The 21,509-nt window shown below is 40.3% G+C and overlaps 2 protein-coding genes across 5 annotated transcripts; both read left to right on the forward strand.

Moving 5' to 3' along the window:
- The first annotated feature begins 1,139 nt into the window (after window positions 1-1,139).
- Window positions 1,140-10,354, forward strand: LOC125690976 (serpin B10-like). Of its 3 annotated transcripts, none has more exons than XM_048939809.1 (8): window positions 1,140-1,449; window positions 2,884-3,061; window positions 4,191-4,304; window positions 6,003-6,137; window positions 6,553-6,670; window positions 7,034-7,176; window positions 7,713-7,868; window positions 8,770-10,354. In XM_048939809.1, exons 2-8 carry the CDS (start codon window positions 2,894-2,896, stop codon window positions 9,172-9,174), a joined length of 1,239 nt encoding a protein of 412 aa, XP_048795766.1. In that variant the 5' UTR covers window positions 1,140-1,449; window positions 2,884-2,893; the 3' UTR covers window positions 9,175-10,354. The 3 variants fall into 3 exon arrangements, with proteins under 3 accessions (XP_048795766.1, XP_048795767.1, XP_048795765.1); XM_048939810.1 differs by having other exon boundaries at window positions 1,415-1,449; window positions 2,995-3,061; XM_048939808.1 differs by lacking the exon at window positions 1,140-1,449 and adding an exon at window positions 2,096-2,133.
- Window positions 10,354-19,221, forward strand: LOC125690978 (heterochromatin-associated protein MENT). 2 transcript variants are annotated; one of them, XM_048939814.1, is made up of 10 exons: window positions 10,354-10,685; window positions 12,889-12,940; window positions 13,520-13,561; window positions 14,244-14,420; window positions 14,809-14,892; window positions 15,282-15,419; window positions 15,994-16,111; window positions 16,482-16,624; window positions 17,442-17,609; window positions 17,952-19,221. In XM_048939814.1, exons 4-10 carry the CDS (start codon window positions 14,253-14,255, stop codon window positions 18,363-18,365), a joined length of 1,233 nt encoding a protein of 410 aa, XP_048795771.1. In that variant the 5' UTR covers window positions 10,354-10,685; window positions 12,889-12,940; window positions 13,520-13,561; window positions 14,244-14,252; the 3' UTR covers window positions 18,366-19,221. The 2 variants fall into 2 exon arrangements, with proteins under 2 accessions (XP_048795771.1, XP_048795770.1); XM_048939813.1 differs by lacking the exons at window positions 10,354-10,685; window positions 13,520-13,561 and having other exon boundaries at window positions 12,206-12,940.
- Window positions 19,222-21,509: the final 2,288 nt, after the last annotated feature.

Consider the following 21,509-nt stretch of genomic DNA (forward strand, 5'->3'; position numbering starts at 1 on the left):
AATGGAAGCAATTAATTCTGCAATGAACACCTCTCCTACACTACTGTGCTCTCTGGAAAACTTAACAGATGCATCTAATTATAACCCACACTGAAACATGGTGTTTCTGTGTAGCTACAATTTCAAAACAGCCGGGAGGCAGGGAAGAACCATCCTATTAAAGCTATGAGGCTGTTCCCCTGCAGGAAAGCAACTTTAGCAAAGCTCTGAGTTCCCAAGTCACATTGATGCAGAAAGTTCACCGCTGGCAAGGTGCCCTTTGCGTGAGCAACCTCATCTGCCATATAAAACATTTGGAGATAATCCCATAGCTCAGTCCTTAGCACAAGAGACTGTGCCAGCCACTCCCCTACAGAATAAGTCCACGTGCACATTCATAGACCTCAGGGCAGAGGAAAGGTTTCAGAAAGCAGTTTGCACTGAGAAGATAGACCTTGAGATGAGTCTTCCTCAATATTGAGGAGGAATCCCTCAAAGACAAGCAGCTCTTATCCAGGTGTTTAAGGTGATATTTTCAACAGAGGAAGGAGGTAAAGAATGAAATAAGGGGCAGAGTTACATAGGATTTTTCAGTCAGAGGTGAGAGCTGAGATAGACAGGACAATGGAGGTAAGCACAGTGTGACTGTGAGGAGAATTAGCAATGGAAATGCTTCAGTAGCCAAGGCAAGAAGAAAAAGAGTATTCAATAGAATATCAGTTTCTGGAGAAAGTAAAGAATACATCTCTGAAATGCTACAAAGGGCAAACAGTTGCTTTCAACTTAGAATAGGGAAACTGAGGCAGCAGCAAAAAAAAAAAAACAAGTCTAATCTGAAACCCACATCAGGTTCTAGTGTTGCTGCAGCAATAAGAAAAGTGTCTGATAAGTGTTTCTCAACCTTTGTTATCTCACAATGAAGATGCTTCCCTGCTTATACAGTTTTAGAATCCTCCAAGATTAACAAAATCCACTTTACTAAAATAGAAGCCCACCAGAAATGACCAACTTTTTATCAGTAGGAAACGGACAAGAGAAAAACTCACAAATATGATGTCACTTTCCTTTCTCTGTTCCTCGGAAACTGTTTCTATTAGAGGAATCATAAGTAGGTCAGCTACTGCATTTTTTTGGCCTCCAAATTGCAAAAGAAATGTTGTTTCAAGCAGTGATGGTTCAAGTTGTTACTAGCCTGTTGCCACAAAAACGTTTATAGAAATATTTCTGCAGTCAGTTTTGTAAGGTTCTTGTATGGTATTACTCTCACCGTCACCTCACATCCTACTCTGAGATGATTCAGTTCTTCCATAGGGATGTGGCCTTTAGGGCAAAATAAATTGCAAAGTCATGAGTCATAAGAACCTTTGAAGAACAGGTCAGGCAGACTATAAATTCAGCCTACCCACCATCTGAACTGCAGAAACCTTGGACAGACCCAGAGCAGCAGTCTTCCTCCCTGCACAAAATAAGGTACTGTAATTATTTCTAGAGATTGTTTATTTCCTGTACTCTTGGGTGATGTTGACAAATGCATAGAAAAAAAGGCAGAAGAAATCTGAATAGAAAAGAACAAATACTTGAGGAAGAATTTTACTAAGATGGCACAGGTAAGGTCTAGAAGGGGCAAGTCTAGAAATATGCAGCAAGAGCAACTTATTCTACGTAATTCTCACTGGCAGACATGTATATCATAGCAGAATAAGAACCACTTAGTTCTTAAGTGTTTGCTTAACTTAGATCATTTGTTCCTGTGCTCTTCAGTTCTCATGTACATCAAGACACAGTCAGTACATCTTTATGGCCATTCTGTATAAATCAGAATAGCTCCTATTACATACCTAAGGCTCTCAGCTTCAACTGCAATGCAAAGAACAAAGAACAGCACTTGAGTTCTACTGAGTAAGGAAATTTTGTTTTGCAGAACTGGGAAGCTAGCACCCTAAGACACAGTTCCAGGAAATTTTTGAAAGTTAAAAATGGAATTCAGGAAATTTCTTACCACACAGTAGTTAGAGACTGCTTGCCTAGTGCTTCAATATTTTCTTGTATCCTAAAGGAATAGAGTATTTGTTCACTACAGTTATGAGCACCAAAAGGCTCTTGCACCAGTAGTCATAAGAAACAATCTCTCAGCGTCTTCTAGCCCATGCACCAGTGAGTAACATTATCATATGTCACTTGAAGATACTGTAAAGAACAGTGCAATAAATGTCCTGATGAACAAATACAAAATGGAATAGGAGGCTGCTTTTTCTGCATCATTTGAGTTTGATTAGTGTCGTTGGTGAAATGGGCTATGCTACACTTAATATAACCTTTTAGTAGCTAATACTCCTCATTTTTCATAGAGACACCTCTCTTCTTTCCATCTGTAAGATCCTTACCATATCATGATATTGCTTACATAGAATTCACCATATAGTTATAAATTGCATGCTTTTTCTTTTAGTACAACACTGTAATCATGTTATTTTGATGAATTTTCATTTGTTACTCTTGACTGTCCCTTGCACGGATATCTGTCTTTCCAAGTGAACTTCTGCTGATCCAAGGAGAGTTCACTCATACACTACAAACAACACACATAGTTGGCAGAAATGAATACCGTACCAGTGCTGACAGGTCAGAATGCTTTCATTCAGTTTCCTGAAGTCAGAGGAGAGCTGAGGAAAATACTGGCACAGTCTAGATTTTGCCTTTGGACATACACTGCCAGTGACTTTCAGTCATTCAAAGGATCACTGTGCTGCACTGTCAATCTTCCACAGTCAATAAGTGTTGAAAATACTTCCAGAAAGCCTACAAATCATAAAACAAACTTCAAATACTGAAAGGAAGCCTGCAGACATATAGTAAACACAATTAATTCTTGGCTAATAACATCTTTTGTCTCTTTCTGTGCAGGTTCAGAACAATGGAAGCTTTAAATAAAGCAAACACAAGCTTTGCTCTTGACTTATTCAAGCATGAGTGTCAGGAAGATGACAATGAGAACATTTTGTTCTCCCCTTTCAGTATTTCATCTGCCCTCGCTACTGTGTATTTGGGAGCCAAAGGCAACACTGCAGATCAGATGGCAAAGGTGAGTCTGAGAAGAGTTGATCTCTTAGAGTAACATTCTCTATGAAGGAAATTGACAATGATGCATCAACAGAAAACCATATACAGGTCAAAAGCCACAGCCTGCACTAGCTTCTGCAAACACCAAACGGGAGCAGTGGCACTAGTAACTGCAGACACTCTCTCCTTCTAAATCTCACTGGAAGAAAGAAGGGTTCTTTATCCCAAAGCTCAATAATTGAGCACTCACCAGTGAGAGAGAAACTTGGATTCTCCACCTGCCTTGCCCCAGAAGATTCTCATTTTCTGTCTCATCTCTTTGGAAATGGCCCTATGCTGAAAGACCCTTTGCTATATCTCTAGTAAGTTTCAGGCTTTGCTACCATAAATCTACAAACTCACGAGGTCAGAGAAGAAACACAGGGTGATAATACAACCCCTTCTTTTGAGTATGTATTTTACACGAAAAATCACCTGAAGTTCCTAAACTCTATTTGTGCAAAGTTCACAGCTTCAACAGGCAGCAGTGAGAACAGTCCCAATGCAAACATGGTTACCTAGCCTGTACTGCAGGAGAACTGGTGAACTGGCATCTGCTAAGGCAGGAAGCTGCATCGCCTGCTAAAGCAGCAATCCAACTATTGAGCTACAGGATAAATGAGGACCAGCAGGGTCACAAAGAAAGGAGAGATCTTCTGTCAGGAAGAAGGGAAAACAAAACAAAACAAAAGGCTTCTGAAAAAATGTTCCAAGGTTAGATGTACAGTTTTGTAGCCTGGGTAAGGTGCACATGCCCAGAGGAAGGCATGCAGGGTATGAATCTGCTCCCAGTGTTTTCTGACATGTAGTGGGCTCTCCGTTTACACCTATGCTTCAGTAGTTTCCACCTGGAAATAACTGGCCCTTCCCAGGTATACTCCTGTGAGTACAAGGGCCAACTTGAAGCAGGCAAATTCCTCTAGAAATACCAGATACATGAGAGTTCTGCTTGCAACCCTCATCTAAGTATGCTCAAGACATCTTGTACACAGGGGTTCAAAAGTAAAATCTGGCATTGTCTTTTCATCACCAGACCTATGACATCACTGAAAGTTTTTACTGAAACAGCAAATTTTCTGTTACTGCATTGATTACTGCAATTTCCACTATAGGTACTCTACTTCAATGAAGCTGAAGGAGCCAGAAACGTCACCACAACTATAAGAATGCAAGTCTATTCCAGAACAGACGAGCGCCTATCAAATCGCCGTGCCTGTTTCCAGAAGGTAGATCACCAAGTCCAATGATCACGTAATGGTCATGGTAACACGTTCCCTCGCTTTTATTTTGTCTCTCTGCTTGCCTTCCTTAAATGCAGTATACACAACTATTTGGTACAGCATCCTGTGATACCTTCATCTTATGCAATATTTGAGACATGTTCCCCATTTTTAGGTAGAATTGCAAAATTTAACCTCAAATTTGTGAAATTTGAAATGTAATGATGGGGCTATTCTCTATCAATGGATCTCTTGATCTTCTCCCTTCAGCTTTGAGGAGAGGTTTCTTTCTCTCTTTTTATTCTCTTTCCTTCATTCTTCCTTCTCTTTTTCTCTTTCAATCTTTCCTTCATTCTTTTCTTCTTTCTTTCTTTCCTTTTTAACTATCACTGTTCAATAGCTAGTTATTTAGCAACATGTTCTTTGAACAGGCATGGTCCCTATCTCAGAACAAATCAAAACAATATTACTCTCCCACACATTTGATTGCAGCATCAACACAACAGCAACAAAAAAAAAAACAACTACAGAAGTATCTTTTACAGGCTACCTGTGCTTGATACATTTCAGAAATTAGTTTCTATTTCATGTGAAAGTTTAGTGAATAAACTGGCATGTTGGAATTTCCTAAGGCAGACTTTGCAATAAATCTTAAAGAAATGGAAACTTTCGTATTCCTGAGATATTTCTTTGACAGACTGGCAGGCATCTTTTTTCAAAATAGACTTAATTTAAGTGAGCAGAAAATTTGGAAATCACTCTCTGAGTGAGTAAAGCCATTTTTCCTCACTGACAATGCAGCCACTGTGGTAAAAAGTTCCTCTCCCTACTCTTTCCCATCAGTCCTTTTTCTTTCTGTGGGTAAATCGTTTCCCTGAAGTCTATCCACAAAACCCCTGTGGCAGCAAGTTCTGATAAATGGGTCTACATTTGGGTCTACAGCCACGGTGGGAAGAGTAATTTTGGGGACTACGTCAACAACCCATTTACACTGCATGAACAGGAGATGGATTGTTTCTCATGAGTAATGCTTGTCTGAACTGTAAGAACTATGGAGCACTTTAGGCAGTGAAAAGAAACTGTTCTAACAGCTTAGAAATTTAGATGGCTGTTCATGCCTCTGATTCTCTTGTAGTAACAAGATGAATACAACACAGGTCCAGTTTTTTAGTTCAATAATTCACAGCTTCATTTCCTCAAGCTGGTTTGACAGTTTGAGTCCATATTCATTTAATCCTGTTACTTAAATATAAAGAATTTACTGCAATTACTGCAAGAAAAAGCATCTGCAAAATATTAATATTTAAAGGAAGGTTAAAAAAGTTAGGGGAAAACTTACCACATAATTAACTTTTATAAATCTTACCAGGAGTCACACAGCCAAGTCTTCATGTATAGTTTAGCAATTACATTCTGTCTCTCTCTCTCTGTTGTACTTGGTTTTGCAACCTCCATTTAGAATCCCTTAAACATTCTACACAGTTCAAGCTCTTACTACTTGCACTCCAAGGCTCTTACAGAGTCTATAGCATTGTGAAACTTTTAGTAATTTCATGTCATTCTTTTAATATCTGTCTGAGTTAGTACACATATTGCACTGCAGTACAGTCAACACCACCTGAATAGCAATAGCTTACATAGAGCTGCACGAGGAACAAATTTAGAAATTTTGAAATGCATAACCCTTATTTCCTTGTCTCCAAGACAGAAATAGGCAAATCAGGTAATATCCATGCTGGGTTTAAAGCACTCAACTTGGAAATCAACCAACCCACTAAAAATTACCTGCTCAGAAGTGTCAACCAGTTATATGGAGAAAAGTCGCTGCCTTTCAGTAAGGTACGTAGGCCATTTATTCATGTTATACTGCGTGTGTCAAACTTGATGATCTACCTATGACAACAAACAATAATAATTTATATACCTTCAAATATTTTCATTACATCTGCAAATTGTGTTATTATTTCTAACACGCATACTTCCTGTGAGGTTCTTCTTGAGAATTTAGATACCATGATTTTACTTTTATAGGATATGTATTTAATTTGTGTGACTCACAGTTGTGGCTAGGCAAAAACATTTTAATTATGCATTTCCAAATTAAAAAAGTACTGTGTTCTTCTGCTATATGCATTATACATAAATGCTATAGCCTATGTAATTTTTATTCGTTCTCTCCACTTGGCTATAGTTATTTATTGGCATTTACGTGGCAGGCAACAAACATAAGACAGATGTCTCTCTTGCACTGCAGGAATACTTACAGTTAGCCAAGAAATACCACAGTGCAGAACCACAATCAGTTGACTTTGTGGGAGCAGCAAATGAAATCAGAAGAGAGATCAATTCCAGGGTTGAACACCAGACTGAAGGTAAGCTCAACCATCTCCTCTCCCAGTTCTGAAGGAAGCAATTTTAGTCGTGAACAAATTCTCTGTGCCCAAAGGGCCCAAGGCAGGTAAACAATTTAACTCAGAAAGGGAAATCAAAACAATTTTGCTGAAGTAATCATCTGCTGGAAAGCCCTTATTAAAATTATCTTTCTCCATTTGAATGGGAAAGGAATGTGGTTTTCTCTATAAAAACAATGTTGTCGTGTATTTGCGAATAATCTCAAGCTAGAAGCATGCCAAATCAACACTTCAAATTTCCTTATTTCTTCATTAACTATGCCAACATTTACTCTGAAACAGTAAAGGTGCACAAATATGTAAATGTTCTTTGGTTTTCTGTAGGTAAAATAAAAAGTCTGCTGCCTCCTGGATCCATAGATTCACTCACCAGGCTAGTCCTGGTAAATGCACTCTACTTCAAAGGAAACTGGGCAACAAAGTTTGACGCTGAAGAAACCAGGCAAAGGCCTTTCAGAATAAATACGGTATGGTAACATACTGCCTTATATACCAGACTGCAGGTTGAAAAAACAGTGAAAAAGATGGAGGAGATAAATTCCTGCCATTCTTTAAATCCACACTGCACTAAAATTAGAATATTTAAAACATATGTTATATCCATAACACATCCATAACACATCTTCAGTACAAAGATTGCACACACATGCTAGCACCCAAGGCACAAATAAAATTAACATAAGCCAGCTTGAAACAAACTTCCACACACCTCTTAAAGCAGGAAAACATAGATGTGTATAAAACTGTATGAACTAGTTCTATATATTTTCATTTTTAACCATACAATGAATCAGAGTGGAACAGAGCTTCCAGTAAATATGTGTCATCCTAGCTGGCTAAGATAGCCTTCATAGCCTTCAAGTGCATTCCCAGAAGAGAGGGGCCCTCTGTAGATCCTACAGCTTCTCTAAGAGCCACAGGGATGTACCTCCACCATGCTATTCAATGTAGCCTTTTACTGTTCTGGGTATAAATAGCAAGCTTTTCATTTGATTTGTTGCAGCATACAACTAAACCAGTGCCAATGATGCACCTGGCTGATAAATTTAATTGGACCTACGTAGAATCAGTCCAGACTGATGTTCTTGAACTTCCATATGTCAATAACGACCTCAGTATGTTCATCCTGCTGCCACGGGATATCACTGGCCTACAAAAGGTAAAGGGTAACTTTAAGCTCAAATTGTGTGAGAAACAAGAATGTTTTCATGCATATCCATGGTAAAACATTAGGTTACAGTCTTATTTCTAGGAAGGAAGGTTTCCTTGAAGGAGGCTCAAGGAAAAACAAACCTCAAACTTGCCCAAATGTTATGAAACTGAACCTCTTGAATGTTTGGTTTAGTTTTCTTTTTAGCTCCTGGCAGGTGGCACTTCTGTGCTTTCTAATGTTGATCAGTGCTGGAAATAAGTAGACCAAACCCAACAAGACTGGCTCTAACTCTAGCTGAAGAACAATGAGGACAGAAAGACAGTTCTGCTGACGGTCTGTACTGACTCAGACGGATATTATGACAATTAAAAAGAAAAGCACAGCCTAGACACCCTGCATTACTTTCTACGATGTTCAGAGCTAATATACATGCACACTGCCACCTTCTGTAAACACACTGAACCTGACTTCAGATAGTAAACTATTGTGAAATTCTCATTTATATTAGTGGGTGCTTTGTAGAAAAAAAAGTTATTTTCACTAAATTCTAAGACATACAGAAAACAGAAATGTGAGCACCAAGTCAAATAGACTACTGTTACTTGATGGTGATGCTGTTTTACAAATATTTAACCCCTCTACATTCCCTGATGATTACTGAGAACAGTTCAAATGCTGCACTGACATACAGTAGAGCAAAATATTCCTTCCTAGTAGAAAATATTTCAGAGTTGGCAATTCACTAATGGTTTTTGTACTTGAAAAGTACAATTTTCTTCTACAAAAAAAGCTACAAAATTTTTGTAGCTTGAAAAGTTCTTAAATAAAAATACAGAAGAAATAACCCTTAGGGATCAGTTTTTTGAACACTGTGTAACTTTCTGGTTCTCTTTTCAATTAACTGCAGCTAATAAATGAATTGACTTTTGAAAAATTGTCTGCATGGACCAGTCCAGAATTAATGGAGAAAATGAAAATGGAAGTGTATCTGCCCAAGTTCACAATAGAACAGAAATATGACCTGAAATCTACTTTGAGCAAGATGGGGATAGAAGACGCTTTCACAGAAGGTCAAGCTGATTTCAGGGGAATGTCAGGGAATGCTGACCTGTTTCTGTCACAAGTTTTTCACAAATGTTATGTGGAAGTTAATGAAGAAGGCACAGAGGCAGCAGCTGCCAGTTCAGCATCTCTAGCGTCACGAAGCCTTGGTGCTGCAGTTTTTTTTGTAGCAGATCACCCTTTTCTCTTCATTATCAGACACAACAAGACCAAGTGCGTCCTTTTCTTTGGAAGGTTCTGCTCCCCCTAGAAAATCAACTGGTAATAAACAAGCCCTTACAACAATGATGAACACAATGTATGCCACAAAGAGCACCTCGACAGACTGTGAACTTTACCGTAATTTTCCTGTACTATTGACAATCTCTGCCAGAAGAGAGCTCATATTAAAAATAACATGAATTCAAGCATCTGATTCATTTTCCTTTATAAGCATATTATACAGCACTACAGAACACCAAACTGCACACTGAACAACATGGATGTGTCTTTTCAGTGCTTTCCAAACCAGAACTGCTACAATGCAGAACAGACAAGGCTGATGTAAAACAGTACTTCCCGATACACTTCCTTTTGCACATAAGAAGAAAAGAAGCAGGAGAAACTCATTCTTGTATAAAGTTGTCACACCTCTTCAAAGCTAACTGTCCCAGGCCACCTCTACCACAGCCTTTTCAGTTTTAAATCAGCTTCACAACATAGCATGGCTGGTAATGAAACAAAGCTGCAAAATCCTCTGTGTTGCTGGTACCGTCGGTTTGCTCTTGCACACAAAGGAGCTAACACACGTACTTTCTAATCTCTGACCCTCATAAATTGGCAAATACCAAACAATGCAGAACCAGAGTTAAATAAAACACACACCTTGAAATGCTCTCTTTTGTCCTAACCTTTAATTTATTCAACACTGTTCCAGCCCAGCACTGCTTTACTCTCCTTTGCCACTTATTTTGCTGCTTGAAGGCAAGACCAACTGGGAGAATCAAATCTGTAATGTTAACTCCCCAAGTGCTGTCTGAAAGATTGCATGCAAATTCTTCCCTACATATTCACTGCTTTCACAGCTCTTACCCCTAAGGAGGGGGAATTCCCAATCAGTCATGCACATCTAAGAACACAAGCGATGCTCCTACTTCTCTGAATTCAGAATGGTGAGAAAAGGACCGGGCCTCTTCACAGCACTTGCACACACTGACAGCATCTCACTATAAACATCCCCTCCCACGAAGGTAGGATACCTTTTTTCTGGCAGAGAGAGGAGTGTTGACTGATGGTGAGTCTTTTCTGTATTATTCCATGTGGCCAGGCTCCTTTTGGCTCTGCTTTCCCAAATGGGAAGGAACATAGGGAGAGTGTTGTGAAGCAAATGCTCCATTGTATCCTCACACAGCTTCACAAGCACTGCCTTCTGCCTCAGCTGTGAAACATATCACAGGATCTCTATGCTCAGAGGTGTTTCTGACATGTCCTGCTTCACCTAACAGAATGGCTTCATGTCCCAATGGAAAAGTCACTCAAGGACTACCTGATATTTCTCAGGAATAAAGACACAAAAGCCATGTCTGGGAGGCCAACGAGAAACAAAACCCCAACAGTGCGCAACCAAACTCAGAAACAAATGTCATCCATCTTTTCTATTTTAAGCATAGTTGCAAAGATGAAAGAATGAATGTCCTTTTGGCAATGCTGGATCATTACCAAAGGCCAATAGCAACCAAATTAGAGGGTGAATCTTGCATTGAGGAACAGCATTTTCTCATGGTAAGTAGCACACACTGGGGCAGACTGCCTAGAAAAATTGAGGACTTCCCATTCAGGAAAGGGCTGTAGCTGACCTAATTTACCTGTGGGCCTGCTCCAGGCATGCACTGGACTATAAACCAGCTTCTGTCTAGTTTCTGTCAACATCCATTCTACCTTAGCACCTCAGTTTCTCTTCCTCTCTGGCACCTGTGCAGCTTGACTAGCAGGGGCACTTAGCTTGCTTGCTTGCTTGCTCTCAGCATATTTCTTTAGGATTTGGAATCTCTCTAGCTTGGCCTTTCCCACCGATCAATCATTCAGTGGACTTTTCTTCTACCCTGATTTTTTTTATAACCTTTCTTATTGTACTAACGTCACCACTTGTTTAATTTCTGACATTTCTTCACTGCCTTGCATAACACTGATTTCTATAACTTTTCAGAAGACTTGACCTACTCTGTTCCTGTAATCAGACTTACAGCAAAATGCTTGGCACACCATAGTTTCCTTCCCTCCCTCCTCTTTCCTTCCCTATCCCTTAGACTCTTACAGATGTTGCCACTACCTTCCCCTTCTCCTACCCACACAAGAGCAGCCCTGCTGTTTTCTGGGACAGCAGAGTGACAACTATCGTATTTATCCCTGCTGTATTTTTTTCACTCCTTCCTTGCTCAAGTTCTGCCAGTGGGGCTGCTTCAGTTCTTGCCTTCCTCCATGGCATACAAGTACTGTGCACTCAGTATTTTGCAGTGTTTCTCTGAAGTGTTTCCCAGCTATGGATGCAATTAGATTCTTTCACCAACACAAGAAGCAAGGTGTTCAGCCTTACATCTTCAATGGCTTTGCCTCTGCCTGTGCTCCCAATGATCTTCACTCTGAAGCTTGACTCTCAGAGTCTAATTCAGCCTGTAAGCTCTTGACATTTTACGCCAATGCATCTTATTCATAGAATCATAGAATGGCTTGGGTTAGAAGGAACCTCAAAGATCATCTATTTCCAAGCCTCCTGCCAACGACTAAATCAGGCATTAGATCAGGCTGCCCAGGGCCCCATCCAACCTGGCCCTGAACATCTCCAGGGATGGGGCATCATAGCTTCTCTGAGCAGCCTGTTCCAGCATCTCACCACCTTCTCAGTGAAAACTCTCCCCAACATCTAATCTAAGTCTATCTTCTTTTAGTTTGAAACCATTCCCCCTCGTACTATCACTATCTACCCATGCAAAAAGTTGATTTCCCTCCTTATTTATAAGCTTCTTTTAGGTACTTGAAGGCTGCTATCAGGTCTCCCCTGATTCTTCACTTCTTCAGACTGAGGAATCCCAGCTTCTGCAGCCAATCTTCATAGAAGAGGTCTTCCAGTTCTCTAATCTTCACGACCCTGCTCTGCACTCGTTCCAAAAGGTCCACATATTTCCTGTGCTAGGGCCTCATGCCTGGACACAGCACTTCAGATGGGGCCTCATGAGGGCAGAATATAGGGGGACAATCACCCTGCTGGCCACCCTTCTTTTGATGCAGCCCAGGATACTGTTGGCCTTTCAGGCTGCAAGAGCACACTGCTGGCTCCTGTTAAGTTCTTCATTTGCCAGGATCCTTAAGTCCTTCTCAGTAGGGCTACTCTCGATGAGTTCTTATCCTAGTACGAACACATATCTGGGATTGCTTCAGCACAAGTGCAACACCTAACACTTGGCCTTTGTGAACCTCCTTATGTTCACATGGACCCAATCCTCAAGCCTGTCCAGGTCTATATTAAAAAACAAAGAGTCATGGCTTCACAAGGCTGGAAAGTTGGACCAGTCCTACAATACCTGCTTAAATTCAGAAACCAAAACCATGCATTCTGGTTCATCTAGTAATCATTTTACCAGATTTATTTACTTTAAACAACAAGCCAGTTGTCTTCACGACACCAGAAGATCATTGAAATGAACGAGTGAATTGTTTTGCTGTCCTCCTAGTGACAATTGTGGTGTAACAGTTAAAATGAGATTATGATCCACTTTGTTCCTTTGAAGTGCCTAAAACAAAAATGTAACAAGATGAACAAGGAACTAGAACATAACAAGATCAACAAGGAAGACAAAACTGTATGAGATGTTTTTGGGATTCATTAGAGAGAAGCTTTGAGTAGGCGGGAACAGAGTTGACATCGGAGAGAAGGAAAGGGAAGTGCAAACTACTATATTTCTAAATTTATTCACTGCTTAACACGCAGACACAAAACCTGACAGGACAAGACTCAGGTCTTCTCTCTCACTGGATCACAGGTAAGCATTTAAACCAATTTAAATAACTTTTCTGATGTTTTGAATGGTTATTTATAGCCTGCATGACAGTGGAAGTAAAACGTACGAGGGTTATACTGTAGTCATTTTTTATATATGCTTTTCTAGATGTCATGCCTTACAGAAAATGAATGTGTGAGCTAAGGAAAGCAGTTGGGAGCATAACTGATCACAAGAAGGAAAATCTTGTCAGGACAGTAGTTGTCTTACTAATTAAAATATTCAGTTTGATAAAGGAGTCTCATACTTCAGGTGAAGCAAAGGCTATTTTCATTCTGCCTTGTACATGATCAGGACAGGGACTCAGAGGAGTAGAGTAAGACAGGTTTCTATCCTGATGCTCATTTGGTCAGGTTCTCCAAGGAGAGGATGTCACTCCATGGTACAGATTTGGTATAGACTGAATAACGACTGCCAGAAAAACTAAAGTGGTTTGGTAGCCAAAAACTTGATGAATATCTGTAGACTTCAGAGACAGACCTGCAATTTCTGCAGTGCCATTCAATAAATATGAATTGTTCTTTACATAATAATAACAACAATAACAACAATATTTTCCAGTCTCTCTATCAGAAAACACCCTAAGAAGGTACTACTGAACAGGTAAGTTAAAGTTTGGAATGCTCATAGCTTATACACAAAGATATTTGCCAGTTTCTGAGGAAAATAAAATTGCCAGAATATAAAGAAGAGACTGTAGTTAGACTCTGTGAATAAAATGGTAACACTTCAAAAGCAAATAACAACTTTGTCATACATTATATTATCTGAAATGGGTTGCTAGCCAGAAAAATTCCATAAGCCCAAGAGTTACACCTAAATACATTCTCAGTATTAGCTCCTAATTCTATCTAGATCCAAAATGATGTAGTGAAAATCTCAGATGTCCCATGTACGAAAATTACTTAAAACTTCCCTGGAAACATTACTTTGATAATGAGTTAGGAATGAAAATGAACAAAATATGCAGCTTACAAATCTACACACTTTTTGAAAAACAAAGGCAGAAAGAAACATGAATAAAAGGGCAGATCTATAAAAGAGAACACATCTATAATGATAGGGAATTATGAGATGGATAACAAAAACCCAAAAGGAATTGCTGCTCCCAGCAGGTGGCACATGTATGTACATGTAAGTGTATGTGTAGAACATACAGCTAGGCTATTAGTTTCAAAAGGTACCTATGCACTGCACTGCAAATGTAACATTTCTCACTAATATGCACTGCATACATCATTTTAGACACTCAAATACTACAGTTCTGTCTGTTGCCTCTTTCCAGGCTGTAGCAATGGAACAGGTTTCATCATCAATTGGCAACTTTACAGTTGATCTTTTCAACAAGCTGAATGAGACCAGTAGGGACAAAAACATCTTCTTTTCCCCTTGGAGTATATCATCTGCTCTTACCCTGACATACCTGGCTGCAAAAGGCAATACAGCACGAGAGATGGCAAAGGTAGGTAGCTCTCTGAAGCTATGATGCTCAACACTGCCCAGTAATTGCTATTGGGATGCCCTGTTTCATTGTCATAGGGAAAAATTACATTTGGGTTTGCACAAATGCACTGCTATTGCTGAGTGCAATGGCTGTGGAAGGGAGTTCAGCCTTGTAATGCGCAGACAAAAGTACTGTGATGATGCTTACAGAGGGAAGCAACACTATTCCTTGTTACTGTATGGGATTTACATGTACTACAGCTCCAGTGTCCCCCCAGTTAGATCAGAAGATAGCACAGTGAGTCATCATACGGAGCCAAACAAGACAACCATTTTATCTCTATTAGGTTTTAGGTCACGCAAATTCTTTCATGCCAACTTCTTACCTCTGGAAACTCTATTTGCAGGTTCTTCATTTCACCAAAGGTGTGGAAGCTGGAAGCTCTTCTGTGGCCAGACCCTCTCGGGGGAGACCAAAAAGAAGAAGAATGGTATCTGTTAGACCTGAAATCATAAGATAAGAATTAAAATGTCTGGAAACAGTTTTAAGAGTCCACTATTTCTTGCTCACAGCTCTCTTTATATTTTAAGTATAAATCCCAGTATACTTTGCAACACATCCAATTTCAGTTCCTTTCACTCATTCAGACTCAAAAGTATAGAAGCACAAGTCACTGAGATAGTCTGGAAGGTTTGCAATATGGTAAATCAGTTAATCAGGTCATAAACGGAGCCCTGCAAACTGCAGCAGTGGCAAATTTGGAAAGATAAAAAGTAAGAGAGAGGAACAGAAATGCCACCCCAATATCTATCCCTTAGCGTGTTTCAAAAACTTCATGCAAAAAATGCAACTGGTAAATGTACAGTTTCTCTTTCCAAGGACCCTGAGCATGAGCAAGCTGAAAACATCCACTCTGGATTCAAAGAGCTCCTGACAGCCTTCAACAAACCCAGAAACACCTACTCACTGAGAAGTGCCAACCGTATCTATGTGGAAAAAACCTATCCATTGCTGCCTGTAAGTTGAATTGTTTTATTTCAAAGAGGATTAAGAAAAACTGCCAAAAAAAAAAGAAAAAGTTTTGCACTGTATTCATTGTATTCACTTGTTATTAATAGAACAGTTTTGAAGCTGTTCATAAATGCCACAGATGATGAGTCTTGGTTTCCAGATAAACTTCACTGGAAAATACCATTTGGGCTTCTCCCAGTTTATAAGAATGCATTTGGCTGTAATGCAGGACCCCTTTTCATGCAGTACAGCTTATCACTAGGAATCTCAATACATACAATTGAAAATGAGATATTGAAATAAGCACATCCAGGGGATGTGCACAGTCTTCTTTCCTTCTCCAAATAAAAGTGGGAATGACAGAATAAGAGAAGGGAGATGTTTGTCCTTTGGTTATTTCTTAAACGTTAACTCACTGCTCAATAGAGAGCAAAAGGCTACATTCTGCAGTTGCTTATGTGCAAAAAGTTAACAAGAAGTCCAAAAGCTAACAAATTACTTTCTGGACTACAAAAATATTGTACAATACAGAATATTTCCTTCTTTCTTTGTTTCTTTCTTTTTATATGCCATTTTCCAGACATATATACAGCTCAGTAAGAAATACTATAAAGCAGAGCCACACAAGGTTAACTTTAAGACAGCACCGGAACAAACCAGAAAGGAAATCAACACCTGGGTGGAAAAACAAACAGACAGTAAGTTGAGCTCTACCCTAACATCCTTCCTCTTCCTGCTGCCCTCTTTGGGACCCTGTTCTCACACTTGTGACTGTAGCATCCAGGTCATGCCTTCTGGTATGGGCAGTAGATGGCTGTCTGCTTCCAGTTGCTTGCCATGAGACTGTGGCATTTTTTGAGGCAGGAGCCAATTGCAGTCAGCTAGCCAGGAGAACAGGGCAGCAAACATCAAACAGACTAACTGGTTTATGTCAGGGAAGTAATTCAGGGAGTAGGGCACTGAGGCTTGCACTTTTTCAGTAAGGAGTTGAACAGAGAGGATAAAGAATCAAAACATTCCCTCACTTTGTTACACTGGAGTACAGCCTGACTTTTCTGATTTTAAAAGGTAAAATCAAGAATTTGCTGAGTTCGGATGATGTGAAAAGCGTGACCAGGTTGATTTTGGTCAATGCCATTTACTTCAAGGCAGAATGGGAAGTGAAATTTCAGGCAGGACACACATCTATGCAACCCTTCCGCCTGAGCAAGGTAAGCTCCTCTGGTGTCCTTAGAGCAAGCAGACTGGACACTGCACCTACTGTTACCATCTTTTATTTCATCCATCCTTTAGCCATTCCTTGGTAAACAGACTCTCTGAAAAGTTGCTTACAGCAAAATGTGTCAGTGGTCAGCTCACCAACATTTATGGAAATTAAGATGCTGCTCAGGCAAAGGATAACTAGATCCAGACGGAACACAGTTTCCAAAAATGCCAGAGTCACTTAAAGCCTTTCTGCAAAACTGAGGTATAAGGGCTAGATTGTAAAAATCAGATATTGAGAGTCCATGCTTCCTGGACAGGAACTGCATGCCATGCTATGGATGAGCACAGTACCCACACCTCTGTGCTGCACAGTCCAACTGTGAATAGAGCTGCAGCAGCACAGCTCCACTGGATGGGTGCATGGCTGAGTGAGATTAGAAGTAATGTTGCCATAGAGAGGAGATCACAAAAAGGCTGCATAACATTTATCCTCTTACACCAGAGCTGTTTCACTGTTTCCACCACTGTTTCACTGGGTGGCTGTATGCCATGAATGCTCCCTCCCTCTAATTCTTGCTGATGTTCCTCTCTCCTCTGTGGGCTGATGTGCATGCTCTGGGGAAAAGAGAAAATCAGTTAGCTCAGTCCCCAGCAAAATACTCTGGGACAAGAGACAAGATCAGCAATACTGTCCAGTCAAGAAAAGCCCTGGAAAAAGAATGTCAAATCTCTGTTACAGAAACTGCTTCTGAAAGTTTCCTCTTTACAAGGAATTCCTTTTTTCAAGGAATTATTTCTAACTGATAAATAAATATCTTACAGAATAAGTCCAAGCTCGTGAAGATGATGTACATGAAAAATACATTTCCAGTTCTTATCATGGAAAAAATGAACTTCAAAATGATCGAACTTCCATATGTGAAACGTGAACTCAGTATGTTCATCCTACTTCCTGATGACATCAAAGATGGCACTACTGGTCTTGAGCAGGTAAAAAGCTATGCTACATCCATTCTGTATCACCACTCAGTCATCAGAACAAAAAGGACAGACTGATGACCATATGGCCCTTTCTTTCTTCTGCAATTAATTTGGCAGAAGTAGCACTCAAAAACTTGCAGCATTATGCATCACATCTGCTTTGCAGCCTGTTCTCTGGTCATCAGTGAAAGCAATTTATATTTCGTGTTTTTCAGCTGAATGTTAAATATGCCATTTAAAAAACTGTTTTAAAAATTGATTAAAAAAAAGACAGTCATAATTAATGATTGGTTTATTAATTATTGGTTTAGCCTTGCCACTATCAAATTCCTCTTACTTCTTAAACACTAGCTGGAAAGAGAACTCACCTTCGAGAAGCTGTTGGAATGGGCTGATTCAAAGAAGATGACAGAAACTCTTGTGGATCTGCACCTGCCTAAGTTCTCTCTGGAGGACAGATATGACCTCCGTGATACTCTGAAGAACATGGGCATGACAAGTGCCTTCAGCCTCAATGCTGATTTCAGCGGGATGACTGATAAGAGGGATTTGTCTATTTCCAAAGTCATTCATCAGTCTTTTGTTGCAGTTGATGAGAAAGGCACTGAGGCAGCTGCTGCTACAGCTGTAATTACAACACTCACAAGTACAGCTATCAACTATGCTCTGACATTTAAGGCTGATCACCCTTTCCACTTCTTCATCAGACATAACAAATCCAAAACAATCCTGTTTTTTGGCAGACTCTGCTGCCCAGTAGAATGAATTATTCCTCACTCCCAAAGTTCACTTTTCAAAGGAAAAACATGAACTGTAGTGTTAAAAGCTCAGCCTTCAACCATATAGCCATAAGTACTAGAAGTATATGTCTTTTTTCTTAAGTAAGGCAGCACCCAGACACCACCATGTGCCTCAAAGACTGTCTCTCTATTGCTTCTTTCCATTACATTAATGAAATTGCCTTTCATGGAAAGCAAATGCTTGGTGTATAATTGCTAACCTCTGTTCACCTTGCATTTTGTCCTTATTTCTCTGAATGCTCAAGGCTGAGGTTGATAAGCATCCCAACCAGCAATAAGACCAAGAAAACTACAGCAACATCCCTTATTGCTACCTCTTATTGAAATGTGATCTAAACAATTCAAATCTGCTTTCCATTTTCAATTTAATGTAATTGTATCTGTTTCCTGGCCAACATCTGCACAGTTTCCTTGCTACCTGGATCAGTGATAAATGTATGATTTGCAACTTATGAGTGCCTTTCAGCTAAGATAGTCCTGGTATTGACAGAAACACCAATAAGATTTTTATGCATGCTTCACTTCATTATTTTGCCATGATCTACATTTACAATAATAAATGAATTTGGAACTGTGTTTGTGCTATGCAAGATTCTAACTCACCTAGCTCCTTTAGAGCATCCTATACAATGAATGGCTGACACACATTTCTGCTCTTGCTGTTTCAAACCAACCATCACATAACCACTAATGACAAGGTGCTGAAACACTCTAATAATTAACCAGTGTCTTACTCCCACTACATTTCATACAACACTGAAAACACTGTTGTTCAACATGTTATCCTATTCATTTACTAGACACACCAAAATAAATCAAAACCTGTGATGAGATAACAGAGTTAAGGTATTTGCCCGCTCTTGTTGAGCATCTTCACCAATCATCTAGATAAAGGAATAGAGTGCATCCTCAGCAAGTCTGCTGACAGTATGAAGCTGGGAGGAGTGCCTGACAGGCCAGGAGACTGAAATGCCATTCAGTGAGACCTGGACAGGCTGGAGAGCTGGGTGGAGAGGAACCTGATGAGCTTCAACAAGAAAAAGCATAGAGTGCTGCACACGGGGAGGAATAACTGCATGCATCAGTACACATCAGGGGCTAGCCTGCTGGAAAACACCTCTGAGGAGAAAAAGCTGGGTGGCTTGGTAGAACAACAGATTGGCCATGAGCCAACAGTGTGCACTTGTGGCCCAGGTGGCCAATGGTATTCTGGGGTGAACTGAAAAGAGTGAGGCCAGCAAGTCGAGCGAGATGATCCTCCCCATCTACTCCGCCCTGGTAAGGCCACATCTGGAGTACTGTGTCCAGTTCCAGGCTCCTCAGTTCAAGAAAGACAGGGAACTGCTGAAAAGAGTCCAGCGAAGGGCTGCAAAGTTGATTGGGGGCCTGGAGCATCTGCCATAGGAAGAAAGGTTGAGACACCACAGACTGTTCAGCCTAGAGAGGAAAAGACTGAGGGGTGGATCTCATCATTATTTATAAATATCTAAAGTGCAGGAGTCAAGTGAATGGGCCCAGACTCTTCCCAGTGGTGTGCAGCAAAAGGGGCAGCGGCCAAAAACTGTGATGCAGAAAATTCTATAAAAGCACTAGGAAGTACTTCCTTATTTTGAGGGTAACAGAGCACTGGAACAGGCAGCCCAGAGAGCTTATGGAGTATCCTTCCCTAGAGATATTCAAGACCTGCCTGTGCTTTTCTGTGCAACCTGCTGCAGGAAGCTTTAGCAGGGGGTTGGACTGGATCTCCAAGAGGTTCCTTCCAACTCTTATGATTCTATGATTCTGTGATCAGAACTTTCTTTCACTGTAAGCAGTTTTCCACTTTTAACCACTGCTTACTGCACTATCAGCCCCCCTTGGAAGGGGCTGAAATAAAAGTCTGACCAGAGCAAATAGCCCAAAAGAGTGGCTTCCAAACATCCACTGCTGTATCAATAACATCAGTTTCTTCCATTAGCTTAGGAGGGCAGCAGCTGTGCTTTCCTCTGCCTATAGGAATTGCGTAAAGTTTTGTAGCCATTATGATATCCAGCTACCACATGTGTCAGAACATTATTTCAAGCAACAAGATCTGAATGCTGGAGGGAAGTACTGTACAAACATATACTCTTAGCAAAATTCCACCTGTAATTACAGCTTACCCTACACCTCAACAAAAGGTAGTCTATTTGGAAACATACCTCCACCCAACAAAGTATATCTACACCTTCTCTGTACATCATGCTGCTTCTGAATTCAGTGCCCTCCCTCACCTGTAACCCCCAGCTCAGGGTTCGGCTGTTTGTCACTGAGGACCCACTTTGGTTCAGCCCTGCTGCATGTTACTGACTCAGCTTTACAAAGAAATGTACTAAGGTGTGAAAAAGCACACAAGTGAAAACTACACAATAAAGGTAAAAACACGAACAAGTTATTGTCAGGATGGAATAGTCAGCATAGCAAGGACTTGAGGATAAATGCTTGCATATGGGGTGTAAAACTTTAATTAAGAAAAAAAAAAAGTTAAGAATTGGAATTCTCCAGTTTGTTCAGGTCCTTCTGAATGGCAGCAAAATCCTTCTGGTTGGATGGTGTATCAGCCACTCCTCCAAGTTTTGTACTGTCTGCAAACTTGGTGAGGGTGATGCTCTATGTCAGCATCCTGGTCATTAATGAATGTATAAATAGTACTGACACTGGTGTTAACCAGACTTGCCTTCAGCTGGGCTTCGTGCCACTGATCACAACTCTCTGGGCCTGGCTGGGCTCACTTATCCATCCCATCATTTGTCAGCCTGGCAGGCTTTCAGGCAGCCTTACAGGAAAGAGTATTAAGCATAGTTTCTAAAGTAAAGTAAACAACATTGAGTATTCTCCCTTCATCAAAGAGGCTAGCTGGCTAGCTGCCTCATCTTAGAAGGCAATCAGGGTGGCTAAGCATGATTTCCCCTTCACATATAAATCCTGACTACTGTCATCTCCTTGTTCTTCATGAGTTTCATAGTAGTGTCCATCTCTGTGGTAGACTGACCTCACGACAAGCAGAAATGGCAGAGAGAGTGCGGAAAAATAAAGATAAGGAATGTTACAGTGCTGGTGTATTTTTAGCACTCGAGGCTTGGATGCAGAA

This window comes from Lagopus muta, chromosome 3 (genome assembly GCF_023343835.1).
Source record: "Lagopus muta isolate bLagMut1 chromosome 3, bLagMut1 primary, whole genome shotgun sequence".
NCBI classification, from domain to species: domain Eukaryota; kingdom Metazoa; phylum Chordata; class Aves; order Galliformes; family Phasianidae; genus Lagopus; species Lagopus muta.